At 29.8% G+C, this 23,091-nt stretch overlaps 1 protein-coding gene across 1 annotated transcript in view; it reads right to left on the reverse strand.

Annotated features, from left to right (window-relative positions):
- The window catches only part of LOC107439422 (palmitoyltransferase ZDHHC16), a 44,783-nt gene that overhangs the window by 15,540 nt on the left and 6,152 nt on the right, over positions 1 to 23,091 (reverse strand). Inside the window, exons 3-7 of the mRNA XM_016052020.4 lie at positions 20,515 to 20,706; positions 19,975 to 20,092; positions 17,230 to 17,366; positions 10,615 to 10,692; positions 6,025 to 6,252 (exon numbers count right to left, since the gene is read on the reverse strand). Of these exons, the coding sequence (XP_015907506.1) occupies positions 6,025 to 6,252; positions 10,615 to 10,692; positions 17,230 to 17,366; positions 19,975 to 20,092; positions 20,515 to 20,706 (753 nt within the window). The remainder of the gene's footprint in view (positions 1 to 6,024; positions 6,253 to 10,614; positions 10,693 to 17,229; positions 17,367 to 19,974; positions 20,093 to 20,514; positions 20,707 to 23,091) is intronic.

Genomic DNA, 23,091 nt, shown 5'->3' on the forward strand with positions numbered 1-23,091 from the left:
GGAACCTTGGCCGGCAAATTCCCCTGATTCCAAGGTAAGTTCAATTGGGGCTCTTGATTTTTCAGAGCTTGGGTTGGACTCTGGGTCAGACGTAACATTACAACCTGACTCACCAGTTTCCATGCTTGGTATTGATGAAGCAATGGAGCTGATAAAGGAAGATCTTTCTTCCAAAAAATAACCAGGATAGGAGCCATTCTGGTTTCATTCATACTGCTAACCAATGGCTACAATCAAGGTTGGTCAAATCAATCTCCATCATAGCATTGCTGCCTCAAGCCTTATGGCCAAAAGGTTGAATGATGGAGAACTAGATATTGCTCTTATACAAGAGCCTTGGACCCGCAAGGGCAAAATAATGGGTCTCAATGTTAAAGGTTTTAATATCTTATATGATACCCATTGCGATCTTCCCAGGACCTGCATAATAGCTAGGTCTAATCTAAATGCCCTTAATCTTGTTAAATTTCTTAACAGGGATTTAGTTGCAGTAAAGCTAAAATTCTATGATAATAAGTCAATCTCTGATTTTGTCATAGTCTCAGCCTATCTCCCCTATGAGGAGAAGGATCCATTAGCTGACATTACTAGGGCCCTAATTGCCCACTGTAGTTCAAGCTGTAGATTCATCTTTGGCTGTGATGTAAATGCTCACCACACAGTGTGGGGTAGCAGTGATTGTAACCAGCGGGGGGATGTACTCATGGAACATATTTTACATTTTAATTTGTATGTCCTTAATAAAGGCAATGAACCTACCTTTGTTACGTGTAACAGAAGGGAAGTCATTGACCTTACTTTACGTAACTCTAAAACAGTAGATTACGTTAATGATTGGAAGGTATCTGGGGCCGTCACTGCCTCAGATCACCAACTAATTACTTTCTCTATTAAAGGCCTCTCAGGACAGAAGGTCGTAAGGAGGAACCCCAGAACAGCTTATTGGGGTTCCTTTAGAGCAACTCTGGAGAAGAAGATGGGGAGCTTCTCTGGTAAGTACAATAATGTTAATGATGTGGAGTGGACTGTTGACTAAGTGCAACAGATCATACTCGATTCGTATCATATTTCTTGTCAGGGTACGTCTACTAGCTCCCCAAGGCGAGTTCCTTGGTGGTCTTCTGAGCTTAGTAAATTACCAAAAAAATGTAGGAAGTTATTTAACAGAGCAAAGAAATCTGGAGAATGGCAGTCATTCAGAAACGCTCTAACTGCTTATAACAAGGCGATCAGAGCATCTAAACCTCGCTCATGGCAGACTTTCTGCGATGGTATTGACACTACTTCTGCCACCGCAAAGATTGCAAAAATTCTCACTAAAGACTTTAATTGCAGTTTAAATGCCATCCGTCTTACAAACGGAAGATACAGTGAATCAGGGGAAGAGGCTCTTGGAGAACTACTTGAAGCACACTTCCCTGGTTCTCATTCTGTGGAGAATGAAAATATACATATTATTACCACAACTACTTGTAGTAGGAATGACTGGGAGGCCGCCAAGATGGTGGTCTCCTATGAGAAGGTTGTATGGGCCATATAAAGTCGTTTAAGTCCTACAAGTCACCAGGCATGGATGACATCATACCAATGATGCTTAACCAGGGGGTGAATACACTGACCTCTATTCTATGTAGGATTTTTTGATCCTGTATAGTACTTGGGTATATACCTCTCTCTTGGAGGAATACCAGGGTGATTTTCATACCAAAACCAGGTAAGGGGAATTACTTTGAGGCTAAATCATTCAGACCAATCAGCCTCACTTCCTGTCTGTTGAAAGCGATTGAAAAGCTAATTGACAGACACTTCAGAGACACTGTGCTCATAGAAAGGTCACTGTCCTCCACACAGCATGCCTATCAACCAGGCAAGTCTACAGACACCGCTCTGTATGAGCTCTCCTACCTGCTTGAAAAATCTATCACACATAAGGAGATGGCTCTCGCGGTATTCATTGATATTGAAGGTGGGTTTGATAAAGTCCCTCTTGAGACTATCATCAATGCACTTAGGAACAGAGGCATAAACTCAATAATTACCAGGTGGATAGCGAATTTGCTATCCTCTAGGTATGTTTGTTCCTTTCTATTGGGTGCAAGCATGAAAGTGCATGCAACCGCAGGATGCCCCCAGGGAGAGGTTCTGTCCCCTATCCTATGGTGTATGGTAATGGACTCCTTGTTAGTTCGGTTAACTGCTCTTGGCATTCCCTGTATCGGGTACGCTGATGATGGTGTTATTGTTGTCAGAGGTAAACATGGAAAAACAGTCTCTCATATCATGAATAACGCACTCCTAGAAGTAGCTAGATGATGTTCTGAATCAGGCTTATCTGTCAATCCATCCAAGATAAGTTATGTAGCCTTCACACGAAAAAGGCAACTTGATCTAGGTAATGTATACTACCTTGTGATGCCAGAATTGGCATACACATATTTATTTTCTATCTTTTAAAATATCCTTCATTACTTAAGCTTATTTTTATTAATAGAATTACTTTTAAAATAAATCAAAAACTTAATCTTATTAAACGAACATAAAATATTTATTTCTTCTCTTCCAGATCAATGTAACGGATACTTTCTTTTTATTTCATTATTAAGCAGACATATTAATTCAATGTCGCCTCTAATCGAAAACAAAAATCTATTTATAACTTTTTATTCTAATTTTCCAACGGCTAAAATGTTTCGGTTGCATGGTTATAAGAATTCACATAAATTTGTTGGCGACTTGTGATCGCCAAGGTGTTCTTTTTAACCCATGTGGATATGCTAGTTGGCTTTGTTTTTGGCTATGATATATTATGATAAATCGCCAAATTTTGGATCTCCTACCCATACTCTTTCTCTGTCCGTTGAGAATAAATATATTCACTTTGAATTTCTAAATTGGAGAGGCTGGGACCCCTTCGGGGGCCTCCCAGTCTTAATTTTCTAACGGTCAGAAATGTTGTTCTGGCTTTATGATCTCTCAATAGAGAGTATTATTTTTTCATCCCTTTAAGGGATTTCTTATTTTCAAGATGTGGCCACTATCTGATTCAAATTATACTTAATAAAATCTAAATTTACATTCAATGATTTGCACATTATTTCCTGGAAACTCAACTGTTATTGTTTTATTCATTCAATATTGGCCTAAATGAACATTCATAATTCCACTATACAACGGTACGGCTAATGACGAGGAAGCAAAGTCCGTTCCCTTCATCATATACCTGGACCATAAATTAGAACTCACGAAAAAGTCAAGTTTCTCGGGGTTTATTTTGACTCCAAACTAAATTGGGGTCATCAACTTGAATACTGTACCAACAGGGCCAGAAAGATTTTCTGATCTTGCAGAAATGCTATTGGTAGAACCTGGGGACTGTCCCCCAAAATAGTTTACTGGGTATACTCAATGATTATTAGTCCTATCATCACTTATGGAGCAATCGTCTGGTGGTCAAGGACTAGATTGAGCTCCGCAAGGTCTAATCTTAACAGACTACAAAGAATGGTCCGTGTAGCCCTGTCAGGCTGTCTCAGGACCACTCCTACAGCTGCTCTAGAGAGCTCACTTGGGCTTCTTCCATTGAACTTACGCATTGAAGTTGAAGCTCAGACAAGCGTAAAGCGTCTTATGTACCTTGGCCTATGGAAAGAGTATTCCAAGCACTTGTCATGGGGACATCTTGTTTCACAAGTGATGGATATATCCTCTTTTATTATGCCTAGTGACTATATGTCACTAAGATACGTTTTTCACAAGCCCTTCAAGATCCATTTTCCTACTAGAGATGAATGATTTAATTCTCCTCGGTGGCTTAAAGGCAAATGCCTAATATGGTACACTGATGGTTCAAAGATTGATGCCAAATCAGGAGCAGGAATTTATTGCTATAATGATGGTACCAAACTTCACTTTCGCCTGGGAAACTATGCCACCGTTTTTCAGGCTGAGGTCTATGCCATTATCTTGTGCTGCAAGTTATGCTTAGACAAGGGATATCAAAATATGACTATCCGCATCTATTCTGACAATCAGGCTGCTCTCCTATCACTGTCAAGGTGTAAATTCACCTCTTTGTTAGTGAGGGAATGCTTCTCTGTCCTCTGTGACCTGTCCGCTCACAACAAGGTATCCCTGCATTGGGTACCAGGACATATGGGTATTGGTGGAAATGAGCTAGCTGATGAAGCAGCACGGGTTGGCTCTAATGAAATTTTCTGGGGCCCTGAACCTGCGCTGGGAATTTCTCCCTCCTCATTTAGGGCAACCATTTTCAAGCTTTAGGGCAAGATTGCCCATGAGCAATGGCGCGCTGCTGACAGTCAGAGACAAGCTAAGGAGCTGAATCGAGACTGTCCTAGTGTACGTCAAAAGGAGCTCTTAAAGCTTAATAGAAACAGTATAAGGAAGATCATAGGTCCTCTTACTGGTCACTGTATCCTCAGGAGACACCTAAACATTATGGGAATAGAATCCAATTCTCTTTGTCGGGGATGTCATCTAGAAGAAGAGACATCACGACACATACTTTGTGATTGTGATGTCTATTCTGCTCAAATATTTGAGCATCTAGGGCAGCATTGTGTCAATGCCTGGGAACTGTAAGATGTTCCTGTAAGGTGCTTGCTGAACTTTATTTCAACTTTAGGGCTTTCTTGCTAATCACGACTAGGGTTTGGGTAGAATAAACCTCTGGTCAATGTGTCCTGCTCGTCAGAGCTGCCCAACCTCTAAGTCTATCTACCAATAATTGCTTAATTATTTGTTTTTGAATAAAAATATTTTTAATAAAAAATTTTTATACTCTTTAATTGTTTTTAAAAAAAGCCAGGGGGATGTAAGTCCACCCCCTTGCACTCCGCTGCCGACGCCCTTGATTTCATTTCCTATTCATATTTTCTTAAACAAAATACATATATTTTAATGATATTGAAAATAAAACACGAAAAATATGTGCAACAAATTATGTTACTTTAATATTAAAAAAAAGCATTGCATTTTTGAAAATATAACACATTTTAGAATACAGAAAAATTTATTGAAAAATAGGTGTTTTCCAAATAATGGATAAACATAAATCAGCAGTTAGGTGAATAAGTAGTACTAATGAATATTTGGTTTAATTTATATAAAAATGTCTCTCAGAAATCAAGGTGAATGCATGATACACGTTCTTAAATATTTAGTAGGTGAGGAAACACTAATTTTTTAACTGTCAACTTTTAATTTTTTAATTCTTTTAATTGTCTGTTTTTCTCTCTAGTTGAAGTAACTTGTCAATTTGCATGGGTCATTCATTCGTATTATCGCTGTTTTCTTAGAGTTTCAACTTTGTCATTTGGTTTATAAAGATACACTGACAGGTTTATGCTTTTAATAAAAAAAATTTTGATTTTAATATTGTCTAGATACACATATCATATAATTTTACGTAACAAAGATTACTCTCTAATTATCTCATTAAATAAAAACAATTAATGTTTATGAAATATTTCAAAAATAGCCTTTCTGTACCGACAAAGCATTTTGCATTAGACTAGTTTGTATAAAAATTTCTTTTTAGTACACAAATTTCTCATAGAAAAAAAGGAAGAAACCTTTGCTTTCTGGTAGAAAAGCAACTCTTAATAGCAGATCTTTAGGCAATGTTGAAGCTCAGACAGTTAACAAAAATGTTTGGAATATTTTTGTAAATACAGAACACAATTAGCTTAACTATTAATATGGTCAACAATTTTTCTACAGATACTTCTAATTCCTAACTCTCATTGTGAATCAAAAATTCCAATTAGAGTTAGTAAGTATAATCAATTGCAGAAAAAGAAATTTTTGCATTGTGATATTCCATTTAAGACAGAAAAACTATGAACTGCGCCTTAAGAATTACAAAGTTGAAACATGCTTTAAAAATGTGAACTATTAGCTAGAAATTAAATGAGGCAGTTAACATGTTGAACAGAATTCTACTGAATACTTGAGAAATCAATTGTTTCAACATTTTAAAAGATGTGAACTATCTTAGCTTACTTTCCCTTCTTTAATATGATTCTTCCTTTCTCTTTTGTTAATGTGACTTTCAATACTGGTTTCACCATTTGTGATAAGTCTTGCATGCCAAGCCAATAATCCACCAAGAATACAAAAAACAGAAAAACACAAAAGAGCAGCATAAACAACACAAGAATGATACAAAGTTGAAACCCATTTGTCATCGAGGCTTGTGGAATTAGTACGAAAATTATATTCAAATGTTTCCTATAAAAAAAAAACTATTTATTTAAGAAGCTAAAAAGTTGCTAATGAACAAGTATTTAAAGTGATTAATTTATTTCATATATAATATCCTTTTTCAGAATTTATTTACGTCATAGATATATTAATAAAAATTACTGTAAAAAATACATAGCTACTAAATAATATATAAGCACAATTTAAAATATGCAATTATAAATTTTAATTTTACATTAACTTCATAGACAATTATGTGTTAAGAAGGTAATTATGTGGTTATTGTATTACAACAATGAAATAAAAATTGAGAAAATATAGACAATTACCCTCATATAATCAAAAAATAGCTCACAGACTACTTTTTCATACCAAAGACTTTCTTGCTATCTGTTAAACTATTCCCCAATTAAGAACTTTTTTTGTAGACATGACACAGTTTGAAACTATTTATTACATAAAACTATAAATACCAAAAATTTTTATTTTAAATTTACCTAGGTTAAGTTTATCAAGGTTTTAAAAGTTCTATATTAAAAATAAATCATTTATAAATGAATTACACATCATTAGGTCAAATTTTTTGCCCTAATAAATACTAAAAAGTAAAGATATAAAACAGACATTGACATACCCTACAATAATGGAAGAGACACTCTCAGCTTTTGACATTAGTTTAAATTTCTAAAGAAATGCTTAGAGGATTGTTCTATAACTTTAGGGGTGTTAAAATTTAAGGATCACGTGATTGCTCATACTTGTCCATAAATTTGAAAGCTTTCAGAGGTTTCAGAGACTAGCAATAAATTATGAGCAAAAACAAGTATTTTTGAACATCCTATGCCAACAAAATTAGGCAATAATTAAACATTAATTGTATAAAATTTCATAAACTGACCTTAATATTCATGAAAATATGGGCATTATTATAAAAAAATTCTTTTTTGTCTCAAATTATCTTAAACTTATTAAGTTGTCTTAAAATCATTTAATGAAATTAATAAGGGGATTTTCACACATCTTATTTTGTACTATTAAACAAGATTTATTAAAAATCCCCCCATAAAAGTATGTTTTCTTTCTTTGCAACATCACATTTTAGTGCATGGATAATTATTGTAAGGTATTATCGTTTCTTATTAAATTTTGTTTTATGATACAAAATGAAATTTACTCATAACATTTAGAGATTTCTTTAAAAGTAAAAAAAACTACTTAGAAAATTTTTCAGATATTCAAAACGGACTTTTTACATTAGTTACCAATACAATTCACTACAAAATATGAGAAAAAAAATTCATTTTTTCCACCCCTGACAGTGTGAAAAGATTACAAGACTACTTTAAATGCTGATATCTTGCAAAATTTTTTAGGAAGTTTCTTTTTCAAATTTTAAAATAAGGAAGTTTTTTTTTTCAATTTCGCAATTGATAAAAAAATGGCCCGAATTTTTTTTTATGTCTTATTAAATATTTTTAAAGGTGAAAAAAAAACGTAAGTTAAAAATATTACTTTTTTTTATAAAAATGTAATAATAATATTTCAGCTAATTTTATGAAATTTTATAAGAAAAATAACAAATAACAACCAAAGTAATCAATACGAGTAACAAGCTTATTGCTATATTTTCTGATATAAAATCTTTAAAAATGCTTGTTTTTGCTCAGAATCTATTACTGGTCACTCAAACCTCTGAAAGCTTTAAACTTTATTGATAAGTATGAGAAATCACATGTCACAATCACTTCTAAAGTTACAAAATAATCTTTTAAATATTTCTTGATAAATTTAAAAAATTGTCAACAACTGAAAGTGTCTATTACATTAATGTAGGGTAGTGTAATTGTTCAAGTCTCTACAAACACATTATTTTTACAAAAATAATTACTTTAATATTTAACTATATGCTCAAATAGTATGATTATACTACACATTTCCAACATTGCTCTTTTACAATTTTTTTAACAATTTACTCTTATTTATTTTTTTATACAAATTTACAGTTACATTGTTATTTATTGATTTGCATAATTTTGTATGTGCCTAGTAGAATCACACATCGATTGATTAACAAACAAGGCAAAGATAAATGGTGAAGTCATAAAGCTAGCAGGCAGTGGTGTACTGTGCTAGTAGAAGGGCTGGCTGTTGCCAGGGGCACCAGCTTGAGTCGGGGACAAATATTGTTTTAGCAATGCGGTAGAAGTTTTAAACTTGTCTGTGGGGGCGAAGAAAAATTGATGGTGAACGAATATAATAATTTTCAATATTTTGCACCCAAACATTTTCCTTGCTTTTTCTCATTAGTTACCCGAGTTATCCAGAAATACCCCTTGTTGCAATAGTTAAGGGTTTATTCACCTATGTAATTTCCCTAGACTGAGAACAGAAGTCAAGGCATCCTACTTCTCATACACATCTTTAAATTCGGATTCTCCAATTTCAAACACTTGCGTTTATCTTCCCCCTCCCCCATAGTGATTTTTATTACATCTTCTATTATCTTCACATTCTATCCTTTATTCTACATCTTCTATTCTTATTATTTAATTTAGTAATGATGGAAGATCAAAACTGTTTGAATTATAAGGTATAAAAAAGTTTATATTATGTTAAATAAAATCCAATGTTTCAACGAAATCTAATAAAACCTACCAAGAAATAAAGATTTAAAAATACAACTTCATTTTTTTATTTTACATGGACCATGCAACTGGTTTGATTAGGATCAACTTTGTATGTTGCTATTCAAAATTGCATAATGTGACTTGAAAAATACAACATCATTCATTCAAAAAAATTTTTAACATTAATAGATTAATTAATAAAAATTACAATCATTAAATATTTTTGTGCACAAAATTATTTTTAGATAAATGGTTAGACTAAGCTATATTAAAAAGCTTTTAAAGCACACAATTAGATTCATAAGCTAATTAATTTGTGCTAAAAATTTAAGTTTGTAGAATCAGACACAAAAATGTACTTCCAGTGAATTAACATAGTTATTTTGCGATAGATTTTGAATCATGACCAATGAATCAATTATAGGGATAGCCGTAATCTTTAACATATAGCCCCACTAGTTAAATCAGAAAGGAAGCCAAAATTTTCAACCCTCTAACGTTAATTTCGTTTTTTGCTACTTCAGCTTTCTCTGCAAATATTTAAGGCAATCAAGAAATTTTTATTCATAATTATGAAACAGGTTTATTCAAAAATAATTCGATGTTAATATTCAATTTTTGCTACTATTTAATTTGGTGATAGTCTAAAAATTTTAAATGTCACTATGTAAAATTAGAATGAAATCCTAGTTTTTGATTTAAGAAGTTTTTAAAAAGTCACATTTTTAAAATTTCATTTCTCTGATTCCATTTCAAGTTTTAATTTGTCATCTAAAGTTGTATTTATGAAAATGATACAAAAATGTGTATGACTTACATTGTTATATTTTCCAACCATTTTTAAATTTATAATTTAAAAATAATAATTATAAGAAACTTTTTTTAAGCATGAAATTATCATTCGAAAAACAATTTTCACAATTGTGTGCAAAAAAGATTTTTTTTTTCCTAAAATAGATTTAGAGTTAAGGGGAAATAAGCAAAAAATGAAATTAGCATTAAGAGTCCTTAATGTTCAACGACGTACCAGATTAAACTATAGAGATTATATTTTCAAGATCGTGGTTAACCCCATATTTTTTTAAGTCAAAAAAAAGCGAATAGTTTGAAAAAATATAATGATTTAATATAATGAAAAAAATTTTTGTGCCCGATTTTGTAACTTAAAACATTTTTTCGTAGTTATTAGTTATATTTTATAACCATCATTGAACAGCAGACCCAATTTCAGTTGTTTTTTAAAAAACTGCACACATTTTTATTATGCCAAGGGCTCCTAATAGGACAGTTACACCACTGCCAGGAATTATATAATTTTCTAAGAGTCAAAATAATGAGTAATCATTATTCTACATATATATTTTATTAATGACGAAAATAATTATTAATAAAAAAATATTTCACGTCCGTAAGTTCTTAGGAAATAAAATATATAAATTTTAAAAATAATAAAAAATTCAGCTAAATTTAATGACTAATTACATTAAATAAATTATTAATGCCTGTAAGATACATCAAAAACTATGCTGTTTAGCCTCTGAAAGTACTTAATAATGTATATTTTCTTTTGTGCTAAATATTTTTTCAAAATTCTATCAGATTATTATTTGAATACTAAAACATACAAAATGGAGCAAAATTTACTGAAATTTTAAAAAAATTTAAATAAAATAAACGATTTATATTATTATTAATTATAGTTCCAGAAATATTTTAAGTCTATAAGTCAATACTGATGAGGTCAATTAAATTTAGAACAAACCTGTAATGTTCTTGGCTGTCTGCTAATTTGATCTGCAACAGTTTTTATTACATTTATGAGGTGAGGTGAAAAACTATACTGAAAGAAAAATACTTATAATAGAAAATTTTAAAAATTGCGAAATTTTAAAATAATATATGTTATAATCTATTCATATTGCAAAGAATAATATTATAAGCTAATCAGTGAATTATGCTTTTAACTTTTCTTAAATTTATAGTTGATACGAAATTGAAGTGAAATGTTGTTTGCTTAGAGGAAACATTCTTAAAGATTTATTTCTCTAAGTTACTGCCCTTGTCATCACTACAAATGGCTCTGTACTTACGTAACAAAAAAAACTAATAGAAGACAACATGAAATTTTAAACATTTAAGGAACTTTCTAATGTCAAAATACCTTCTGGATTATTTTAAGTCAATGTTGAAGTATTCTACTTTTTTCTTCTATACTATTTTTTATGAGCTTCCTTATCGAGTTACATTAAAACAATCAGAATAATAATAATTATTATTATTATTTTCAGTTATGTACTTTTTTGTCTGAAAATGAGCAAGACATTTCATTTTGTTTAAAGTTTGAAATAATTTCGGAGTAAGTAAATAGTTTATTTAGCTGTAAAAGAAAAACCATAATTTGTAGTAATCCAGTATAATTGTAATCCTTTACACCTAAGTGCTCTTATTGCAGAAGGAAAAAACTTGTGGCATTTTTAAAATTTCCATTGGTTGTGGAGTCATTAAATTTTTAAGTGTAATTCATTTCATAATCCCAAAAGATTAAAACATTTGGATGCTTTTATTAAAAAAATTTATTTTAATTGAATCATTTTAATTGAATTATTTCAATTAGGAGGTTGTTGTATATATTGTAATATGTCGATATTAACACTCCATCGGGCGCGTTGATCTGACAGATACAGGCGTGTCAATATCTCTGCTTTTGTCCCCTAAAACATTTTCTTACGACCTTGACCTTATCAGTATCTGTCCATCTGACCCCCTGCTACTTTGGAATGCAGTAGTGACCAGTTCGGTGCAGGAAAATTTCCTGTTTCTAAGCTTGTTTGAAATTTTGTATCTGTTAGATACACGCGCCCGATAACGTTTGTCTCGTGAAGCTACATGGAAGTATCGAGATTCCCTGAGCGTTTTTTATTTATCTTTTTCCTACGATGAGTGCTAAACGCTTTTTAGATTTGAAAATTCAGAAAGACTTAGAGCTAGTTCATTGTATTCTATTTAGTGATGGAAATGAGGAATTAAATGCTGAAGAATTTGATGAAAGTGATGCTGACGAAGAAGATATTTTAGAAACACGTGAAGTTGATTGTCATGGCAGTAAAAGTGTTTAAAATGACTCAGAACTCGATGATGATGTTAATAATGATGATTTTTATGTAGGAAAGGACAATAATACTTAAATGGGCAAAACAGATCGGAAGAAAAAATTTGACTTAAATTTAGAATCGGATTCAATTATAATAATTGATTTGTCACTTTTATATTATGTATTATTTGTGCATAACTGTCCTTTTTATACTTTTTCAACAGTTTAACATGTTTAATTAAATGTTTTTTACAGCATTTAACTTTTGTAATAGCGTTTGTGATTAATAAATAAAAATTATTATTGAAAATATTAAAAAATATATAAAAATTAAATAAAAATTAAAAATATACATAAAAAACTAATAAAAGGTCCGGGTGTAAAAGCCTGGACCTAAAAAGAGTAAAAATAGGAGATTTAAAGTAATACATATTAACAGAAAACACACAAAACAGAGATGTATCTGACAGATACATCGCGCCCGATGCCGTAAGTTTCGAGACGCGCCCGACGGAGTGTTAATATAGACTAATATAGACAGATCCTTTTCTCAAATTATCTCTAGTTGAAAGAGATAAAAATTTTTGGCAGAGACCCAAAGGCTGGAAACAGATTTCTCAATGTATTTAAAATAAAGTATCGGTTGAAAATAATCATCAGTTTAATACATAAAATTAAGTTGCTATGGAAACAGTTTGTTTTGCTTTTTTAAGATAGTTCATTCTTTTTTGTGGAGACTAAACAAAATGTAACCTAATGTAATGTAATGATATTTGAATTTTCTTACTTTAATTCTTATGCTTGTGAATGTAAGTTAATTAGTAATTACTCGACTGTAATTAAAATTAGAAGTAAACTTAGGTGGGAAGAAGTTGAGAATTATCATCTGTTTAATCTTCAACTTTGATCTAGTTCATAAAATTAAGTTGCGATAGTAACAATTTGTTTTGCTTTTTTGAGCTTGTTCATTCTTTCGTGTGGAGGAGAAGATACAAAAGGGCTTTGAGTTTACATTTATTTATTTTTGAACATTAATAAATTTATATTTATGCCATTTTATAGCTTTCAATGTTTCCAGTTTTATTAATGAAGCTAGTATTTTATATTTTTCTAAATAAAACAGTAAAATAAATCATTTTGCGTGTTGTAAATTGTTTATGGAATAATCAAGAACACTGACATCATTAACTAATTCTGATTCGAAGTGCAAAACGAAATAGTATCAAAGAAATAAAAGTATAAAAGAAATAAAAGTATAAAAGCTTGGATAATAAATAGAAACAAGATAAAATGAGCGAGCTCAATTTACAAAATGTATAGATTATTTTGCTATGTTTTCTAGATTTTATTATGCAAGAAGATATATAGAGAACATTAGTTTTTTAATGATTAAATTGAAAGTTTTTTTTTCTTTTTTGTCCCTTATTATTTAGTTTGGCCATGCTAATTAGCAGTAGAATTATGATTTTTTACAGTCACACACCCTAATGTCTGAAGATAAACAATAGAGCTTACTTTGTTTCAATTTATTTTGAAATGATTAAATTATAAAGATGTGTTTTTTACAAAAAAGTATCAATCCACATCAATATCTCGATTTTTTTTTTTTTGCTTCATTAGTAATCCATACTAATAAAAACAAATGTGCAAGCAGTACTGAGGGCTTACGAGTAGGAAACATGATTTTGAATCAAAATAACGTCAAAAAGATATTAATGTATAAAATATGGGGTATTAAACAAAACTAAGGTGAAAAGGGTGAACAAAGTGATCTCAGATTCTGATGTCATTTGAAATGAACTGGTAAAGCTGTTCTTGGGATCAACAAGTAATAGTAAGTATGGCGCAGAATCTATTGTTTAAAAATTATTGTCTTCTTTATCCAAATCTAATAATAGTTTTTTTTTTATCAAGGATGTTTTTTATAATAATCTATGTAAATTCTAGGTTGTTTTTTTTTAATAATCAAATTTATTTTTTTCTCAATGTTATGTACTCTTTTTACAGCTCCTCGCAAAAAAAAAAAAAAAAAAAAAAATTCTGACTTTGTCATCTTGACTTAAAAGACATTGCTGGAATTTTGGACTTTCCAGCTTTAAGAAATCTGGATATTTGAGGTTATACTATATTAAAAATCTTCAAATTTAATAAGAATCTGACAGCTTGTGAAGTTATAAAAATTTAATAATAAGGCCAAAAGTTATTCAAAGCGCATTTTTTTTATTCTGTCTTTACACTATCCACCAATACGTATATAGACAACCATGCATATCAATGAAAGGTAGAATTAAGGAATAAGGCTCTTTCTCCTGACATGAACTGCAACACTTACTGCAAATTCATGGCTAACTCAATGTCTATACTTCTAGCATTATTTTAGAAGACGGTGTGCTACCAATATTACACCAATTTTATGGGTCATGTTGTGAGGCCCGACAACAATTGTAATGGTCAAAAAAGAGTTAAAGAAACAAACCACCTTGCTCATAGTGCAGAATGGAATACTACTTAAAACCTGTCAGAAGTTAAATTGCTGAATTAAGTAGTACAATAAACATTTAAGATTGGTGAAGGAACTTACACATCTTCTCTAAGTTACAAGAACTTCTGGAAAACATGCCAAGAAAATTTTGTGACCAATTGCATGATGGTAGCAATTTTGCTCTGACTGCCTATACTTCCCAAACAAGTTGGTGCCCATTGGTTAGCACTTTGACTTCAAACTACTATCAGGAATTAAATCCCAGCTCCACACAATGCCTTCAGCACTGAGTAATTACAGCTCCAATTCTTTTTAGCAATTTTCATATTATTGGGATTCATAAACCCTTTAAAGATGTAAACTCCAATATTTCAAAAAAGTTCCAATTCAAAAATTTAAGCAAATCTGACAAGCAGCTATTTATTACAATGAAATGAATTGATATCTCTATAAATTATTATCTTAAGCTATAGTTTATTAAACCTTATAGCATTTAATATTTAAATTATTCATTGTACAGTGAAACCTTCTGTTATGGACACTCCTGCGAAATGGACGCCTTTAGATGACGACACATTTTTAATTCCCCATGAATCTTCTATGAATAAATCAATATGTACATTCTCCCTAAAGCAGACACTTCCACAATCGGACACATACAGTCATTTTTGCCCTGAAACGTTATTTTCCATCTCTTCAAAACGGACACTATTTTTTCTAAATTTGAAAAACAAAATCTTTTTCTGCTTTAAATTGCAAGCAAAAAAATATGCAACTTTTCAACATTTTTAAAGCATGTAAATTTGCTGCCTTATCTATAACTAAAAAAAAAATTTTAATCAATTTCCCCTACTAAAGAATCAATCTTTCTCCTGACACCTTGTCTTATCTTTGGAAAGAAAGGAGAGAAAATGATACTTCTCATTCGGACAAAGGCATCTTTCAATCTTTTCATCTGAACCGCACAGGTTATGAGACCCCAGAAGCTGAAATGATGTCTTAAGTGCTCCAATGCTTCTTCCCCACTGAAATTTTCTTTCATTTTCTTATAAATTGGAAGACTATATTTAACTCAGCTGGGGTAAAAAAAGAGAAACGAAACATAATCTTTGAAGTGTTTAGATGAAATAAGCATTTATTCAAACACTTGATAGATGATTAATTATGAATAAATCAACTCTACAGGTTCTGGTACCTTACAGGTAAGCATTGATTTCCACTATTTTCTGTGAATCGCTGGAGGTATACTTTTTAAGAGATATTAGCTGTGTATCCTATCAAATGAAGGGTAGGTGTTAGAGGTGTAAACCTAATAATTGAAACCAACTGAGGACTAAAAGCTCCTATTGTGTATCATATGACTAACTTGAAAATCTGTGTTAATAGGAAAATTATATTGATTTATCTGTAGCTACATCTTGAATTATGTATTTATATGAAACTTTTTCATAGATTCTTTTTGTATAGAAAAAAATATTTTTTAAAGTTTAAATAAATATCCTTGTAGATAGTTATTGTAAATATTTAATTATTTCCATATCATTGAAAATATTCTAAAAACAATTTATGGTAATAAACTTCGTTATTAGGGTACTCTTCCCATAAACAGACAATTTTTTTCCTAGGAGTAACCACTTAACTGAGGTTTCACTGTATATTGTTAATAAACTTCACCAAATGAATGATTAAACAATTATACCTCGATATCATGAACAGTATGCAATGATTAGAAAAAAGTTTACAGCATCAGAGGATATATTGAATAGAAGTTGACAAAACAGAAGAATTTTAGCAAAAGGTCAAACCAAATGAAGAAGCAAAGTTATTGAAATTTTTAAAGCAACTTTATTTTGAAGTAAACATATGTATACAAGTTTTAGAAAGTCAGTACAGATATTATTTTGATTAACTTTTTAAAAATATATATATTTTATTATAATATTTGACATTTGATGCCCTAAATTTTCAATATCAAGAAATTTTTAGTCTCTCCCTTAGAGTTTTTAATGTAATGTTAAGATTTATAAACCCTTATACGATGCATGCCCTACAACTACTACAGAATTTCTGTAGTTTTAGAAAATATTTTTTTATCATAGCAAATGTCATGTCAAATATTTTTATTAGAATTAAAAAATTTTGGTTAATCACCACACAAATACTTTAAAAAAGAAATAAATGATCTGACCGTCTAATGGTCATTGTCTAAATTCCATGGTCTAAAGTTCCATAAATGTTTTTTAAAAATTTCATTTGTTTTTTCTGCTTTAGTACAATATCACTGTAAAAAATATTTAACACAAACCTCAAATGCTGGAAGGGGTATGATGATGTAAATCATGAAATTAAAAAAGAAAAGAAAAAGCTAAATACAAAATCTGAGAACAAGTCTGATAAGCAGCTACTTATTACCAGGAAATAAATTTTCATTCTAACTGTAACTTTATCTTTATTTATTTTTCTGATATGTGGGCATTTTGCTATTAAGTCCTACTCTGTGTACTTTTAAATTGTGTGTGTTTGTCATTAATTTTTCATTGCTTTCAATTTTTCTAACTGCTTTTTTCTTATTTGTGTATCCATTACGAGGCCTCGGGGCACTGTCAGCTGTCGGTATTATAACTGCCAACAGAAAGGCTCCTGTGTGTTGGCAAGCAGTGTGTCTCCTGATGAAGTGCTGTCTTGCTAACACACACATCTTAAAATATTATTCGTATTTCTGACTTTTTTAATTAAAGGAAATAAGTTTATATGTTGACCTAAAGGAGGTTATTCATAGATTGAATAAATGTAAGTATAATTACCTCTGAGTTGTACCAGAAATGGCTACGAAAAATAGGTATACCAAATATAATACAAAATAGTACTCCAATCCAAGTATAAACACAAAACATAAAAAAATACCGATGATTGAAGTGTCCAATGCAATTATTGAGCCAAGCTTTTTTCTAATTAAGGAAAATAAATATGCAAGAACTATTTAATTGATAATATAAAATAAGTCATAAAAGCATGAATTTAAATAAAGGATATAAGACTCTTCAAACAAAACAAAATTTGAACAAAAATTCAATTCCAAAAAAATATAAGGTCACCTAATGAGGAAAACTACCACATCAAATCTATAAAGAAAAAAAAAGATTTCCTACAGGAAACAATAATTAACCTTTAAATTACAATTTTGATTTTATTCAGCAAAAAGGCAGTAAATTTTAACATTTATACATTTCAAATTTTTATCTTTTCAAAATAAAAATAAATGAACGTATATTCTGCAAGATTACACTTTAGTGGCATCAATTCCACACATTTTGCAGTTTTATATTATTTTGATAAGTAAATAAATTAAATATAAAGATTTTTAATAATAAAGATTTTTTTAATAAAAATAAAGCATGTCTGCTGGTGTACTTTTCAAACACTATCAATATTCAGCTTCATTAATATTTATAGCTTATTCTTCTCACCAAGTTTATTTTTCTTTAACTGCTCTTATTTTTTCCAACAATTCTTTTAGTGTGCTAATTGATGCAGAATAAATGTTAGAAGCAGCAAAAAAAAAAAAAAATAGGATTTTTTTTCTTTNTTTTTTTTTTTTTTTTTTTTTTTTTTTTTTTTTTTTTTTTTTTTTTTTGCTGATACTGTTTTCAACAGATTGCCAGCATAATTTTTTTTAATTGAAAAAGGAAAAGATATTTGTTTAGTTTGTTATAAAGTGTCTGGAAAATGAACGCGTCCTGAACAGGAAAATGGACGTAGGGATATCCATGGGACTTGATACTGTACATACATGATTCATTGATGAGTTTAATCATTTCAAAATAAAACTGAAATGGAGAAAAAAATGGTTTTGCGACGTAACAGGATGTTTACAAAACTACTATTCAGTCTATCACAACAAACAATTTATGTTGAATATTTCCAGAAACCCTAACAAACATAATAAAAAATGACCAGTGAAGTCAATTTTTAAATATTATTGAAATGAACTTTCAGAAGAAAAAAAATCATGTTTAAAGTACACAATTGACAAAAAATAATTAATTCTATAAAAATCAATATGGTTGGTGTCTTTTGGGCAAAAATAACATCATTTATGCAATATACTATTATGTCTAAAAAGGAAAGTTTTTAATCAATGTGTGTTAATTCAACTTATTTCAGGAGTAGAAACTTGGACTCTAAATAGCAGATCTATACAAAAACATCAAACAAAGCGTGTAAAGATGTTCACTTAGATTTATAAGAAAAGACCAAAAACGAGTATCGTGGATAAGACAAGAAACAAAAGTTTTAAATGCTTTAATCGGTAATGGGCTGGAGGTATAGCTCTAATAACTGACCATCACTGAACATACAACATCTTGAACTGATATCAATGTAACATCAAATGACCAAAGACTAATGGAATTAGAAAAGTAAGCAGGCAGGAAGGCAATAGCATAAGATTGAAAAAATCAAAAATGTGTGGTGAAAACCTGCATCCAGTATTGGCTTGATAATAGTTTATAATGAGTATGATACACAAGGATGATAAAAAAATTCCTAATTTTTCATGCCCTTTATTACAAGAAATATTGTGTACAAGAGCAAAAAGTCTCATCACAAGGAAAATTCTTAAATTTTCAGTGAAATAAAAGAGTAAATCCTTCCAAAGTTTAACTGAAAGTAGAGAATATGTTGATAATATGAGCCATGTTAAGAGAACCTGAAAACTCAGAGTGTGAATGTGGCTAAGATTTTCAACTTTTTCATGAATCTCAGAAAATTACTTGTACCAAATAATAACACAAATTTTTGAAAGCTAATAATTTTAACCTCGCTTTTTAAAAATTGCCAATTACAAAAGTACAAATTTTTTCTCAATTATAGTGTCGATCAAATTCAAGGAAGAAGCGGAAATGGACTCTTTTTCTTACTCCTTTTCTAAATGTTTAATGGAAAATCAACCCATCTGAAGACTTCTGCCCTTCAAGAACTTTAAAAAGAAGTCTTCTTTTGATTTTTTCTCATAACTGCAACGAGATTTAATTATCTTACATTAATTACATATAACATAATTATTGTGAAACAATCTCTTCAAATAACTAGAAACTTTTCCCTTTAAGTTCAATTCCACAAAAAATGAAATAAAATAAATTAATCTGGTAAAAAACAAAAGAGCAAAGAAATCATAGGATGCAAAAATGTAATACACTAAATCTATACTACATTAAATCTCGCTTGAAAATTCCATATTGATATTTTATGTATGACATATGATATTTTTAGTCTTTTTACAGGTTAAAAATAAAATCAGAAATAAATGGAGGAAGTTTTTCAAACAACAGTGAAAATTACTTGCATATGTTGTTTAATTTTAAAGGAAATTTAAAAATATGAAGATATATTAAAATTAAGGTGCAATAGAGTAAATATTAAATTAAAATATTTTGTACACTTAAAATGAAAATTTAAACAAAAAAAATTATTATTTAGAAAGTAACAGCTAGATCAAAATAGTAAATTCAAACTAAAATTTAACTGATAAGAAGCAAAAGAAAGGATACGACAATGATGATCCATTTTTAGAATACATCGATTACAAACAATACAGTGGTGAGTTCTAGGTGGTTTTGGAGCAATGCACCTTTTACAAATTGACACTGCATCAGTAATCATGGTTCCCTAATAAAAGTCATTGACTCTCAGCAAAATAATAATAATTTAGCTATAAGGCAATAAAGTTAAATTCTTATAATGAAAAAAAAAGAGAAAAATTTTAATAAATTAATTTGAAGACAGCAAGCAAGAATATGAGCATATTTTAAGCAACTTTAAATGTTTGAAAATTTAAAAATATTTTCTATCAGTTACAGTTCAGAAATTTCAAATAGTTCTATCAGTTGCACAAAAACATAGATGAAAGATAATTTTGTTTCAACCATAAAAAAAATACATTTCATTGAAAAAGGACTGACTACGTAATAGTAAAAATAACATAGTGCAATGTAAGGAGACTAATGTAAAAAATAACTCAGTCTATCTATATTTGTATGAACTATAATATATAATACATAATGTCTAGGTCTACTACATATAAAGCTTACCTGAGGTGGATAACCAGGATCTGTGATGCATGCCATGTAATAGTAAAACATGATGTTCAAAAGTAACCAATGACCAATAAATAATGCAAACAATAAAATGAAAACATTTTGTTTTAAATAAAATGGAAGACCAACTGCATATGCAACAACTATAATTGATGTGGCTAATAAAATGACTGCTATCACACATACCTAAAAGAAGAATTACAATTAACAGAATACTTAATGCATTTTAATAATTTTATTTATTTATTTCAAAAAGAAATAATTAAAAATAATGTATAACTCATTTGATTTTAAGTCATGAAAAAAACGGGGATCATGTAAACAAAAACTGAAAACTAATATTAGAATTCAAATTAATAACAATTTATAAACATTATATTCCTTTTTCATTTTGTGTCTCTCTCGTTTTTGGAAATCAGATAAACAATTTAGAGGGTGAATAAATCATACAAACATTGTTATTTACCTAAATGAACTTAATAAACAAAAACATTTGTACACTTTCACAATATTTTTTATAAATTTTTTGTAGTATCCGTATTTATAAAACATACTAAAGAAAATTTAAGCAAATCAAAGTAAAAAATTTTGAAGTAAGATATAATTAGCAAACTTTCCACACATTAGCTAATTATATCTATTTTTTATGCAAGTTTCCTAACAATTTAACAGGATGTTATTAATGAAGTTTTCATTACACTTAAGTTTTTTAATTTTTTTGGGCCAAAGAAATAATGAAAAATACTATAAAAATTACTGCTTGATTAAATATTATGAACCTCCTATGAGTAATAAAAACTACATGTAATGTTCCGTTGATCAGCGAATCCAAAAGCGACGATTAGCTGACATTACTTATCAAAATTCAGAGCTCTGTTTACTCTAGAGGTCTAATTTGTGCCGCTTTTAGTAGTTGCAGCAAGATTTGTTGAGGGCAAAGTGGTATAAATGAACATCATCGGCAAGGAATTAGCATATATCTTTCTGTAACATAATTCTCAAGAGTAATTAACATATATTTATCTTTCTTAGTGGTTCTTAATAGTTATTATTCAACATTTGGTTGGTGACATCAATGTTATATAAATTCAATCACAGGAAAATACGACTGTGTGTCCGTTTCTCTCTTCTTTCTTAGCCTGCTATGCAGTGGTAGTATTCTGTTCCATGTTCGACAGATGAGTTTGATGAGAGATGAGGTCCTTTAGTTCTTAGCATTACGCTCTTGCTCAAATGCTCCCACTTTGCTAAACTTTATTATGATATGCTGCAGTGCTTTGTGCAGTGACAACAAGCATTTGGCAGCGATCTGATGGTGTATTGATTGATAAGCCTTGACAACCCCAATGCTGTCGTCTAATGTGTTTTTAGATATAATAAGTGTTACCAAACTTGCCTGTTAACTGTTGAGTCACCATATTGGGAAGAGAACTTTTATCTATGCTGTGCCATTGTGAACTGTGACTGTCCGTGAATTTATGTCAAGTCAACAGCTTTCTACTAGTTATTAGGATGTTCAAATCAAAAAATAAAATTCTTGTTTTTTCTGCATCTCCTGTCTCAATTGTATATGTGGTATATCAATTTTAATTGAAATTTATGAAGTTAGCAAGCTATAAAAATGGTGTTTACAAAAAACACTACTTTAAAATATCAATAAAATGCATTATAAAGCTGATAAACTTTATTATTTTTCAAAACAGCGACAGTATAATGAATTATAATTATGAAGGTTACAATCAGGTGATTCATTATATTAATATAATGAATTACCCAATGTTAGTTCTATCAATTTTTTCTGAGGTGGTGAGACAAAAACTGACCCACTTAACTTTTGGCATTATAAACCACTAAAATTTTAATTAATTTTATATCTTAAGCTACAAGGCTTTTAATTAATTATTTGAAATATATAAACCTATTAACTAATGAAAAATATAAACCTAAAGCAGATCACTTCATTCTGGATGTGCATGCAATGACTAGACACTATAATTCAAAAGGAAACTTTCGTGACAAATTTTCTTTCAACAACATCAGGAATTTAAAATATAGAAAGAGATGAGTTCAGATAAATCAAAAGTAAAGTATGAAGTTTAAAATGCTGATTTTTTTAAGTATGGAATTGCTAACTAATTATCACAGGGCAACTGCTCCTTTCCATGACAGCAGCTAAACCTGTCATAATTTGTTTGAAATTTTATATTTTCAAAAAAATATTTTAGTACTTGGAACTTTATAGTTTACTCTTGGTTTATCTGAACTCCTTTTTTCTATACCTTAAATTTTAAATTACAAATTATCCAAGTAACAGAAACCCTGCAACATAGCAGTAGGCACTGCAGATTATAACAATATCTGCAGATTATTTTTCCTCCTCAGATTTAAAAAAAATTAGGGGAAAAATCTGATAACAAACTAAAAATCAAACACAAAATGATTAATAGATATAATTTGAAATATTAAAAATGTGTTAAAGGTCAAAATAACATCATATTTGGTATTTCAGTAACATTTTTGTTTTAGCAATATAACAACAGCAAAGATATTTCAAAGCTGTAGAGACTTAAC

Source organism: Parasteatoda tepidariorum, chromosome X1, assembly GCF_043381705.1.
Source record: "Parasteatoda tepidariorum isolate YZ-2023 chromosome X1, CAS_Ptep_4.0, whole genome shotgun sequence".
Classification (NCBI taxonomy): Eukaryota; Metazoa; Arthropoda; class Arachnida; order Araneae; family Theridiidae; genus Parasteatoda; species Parasteatoda tepidariorum.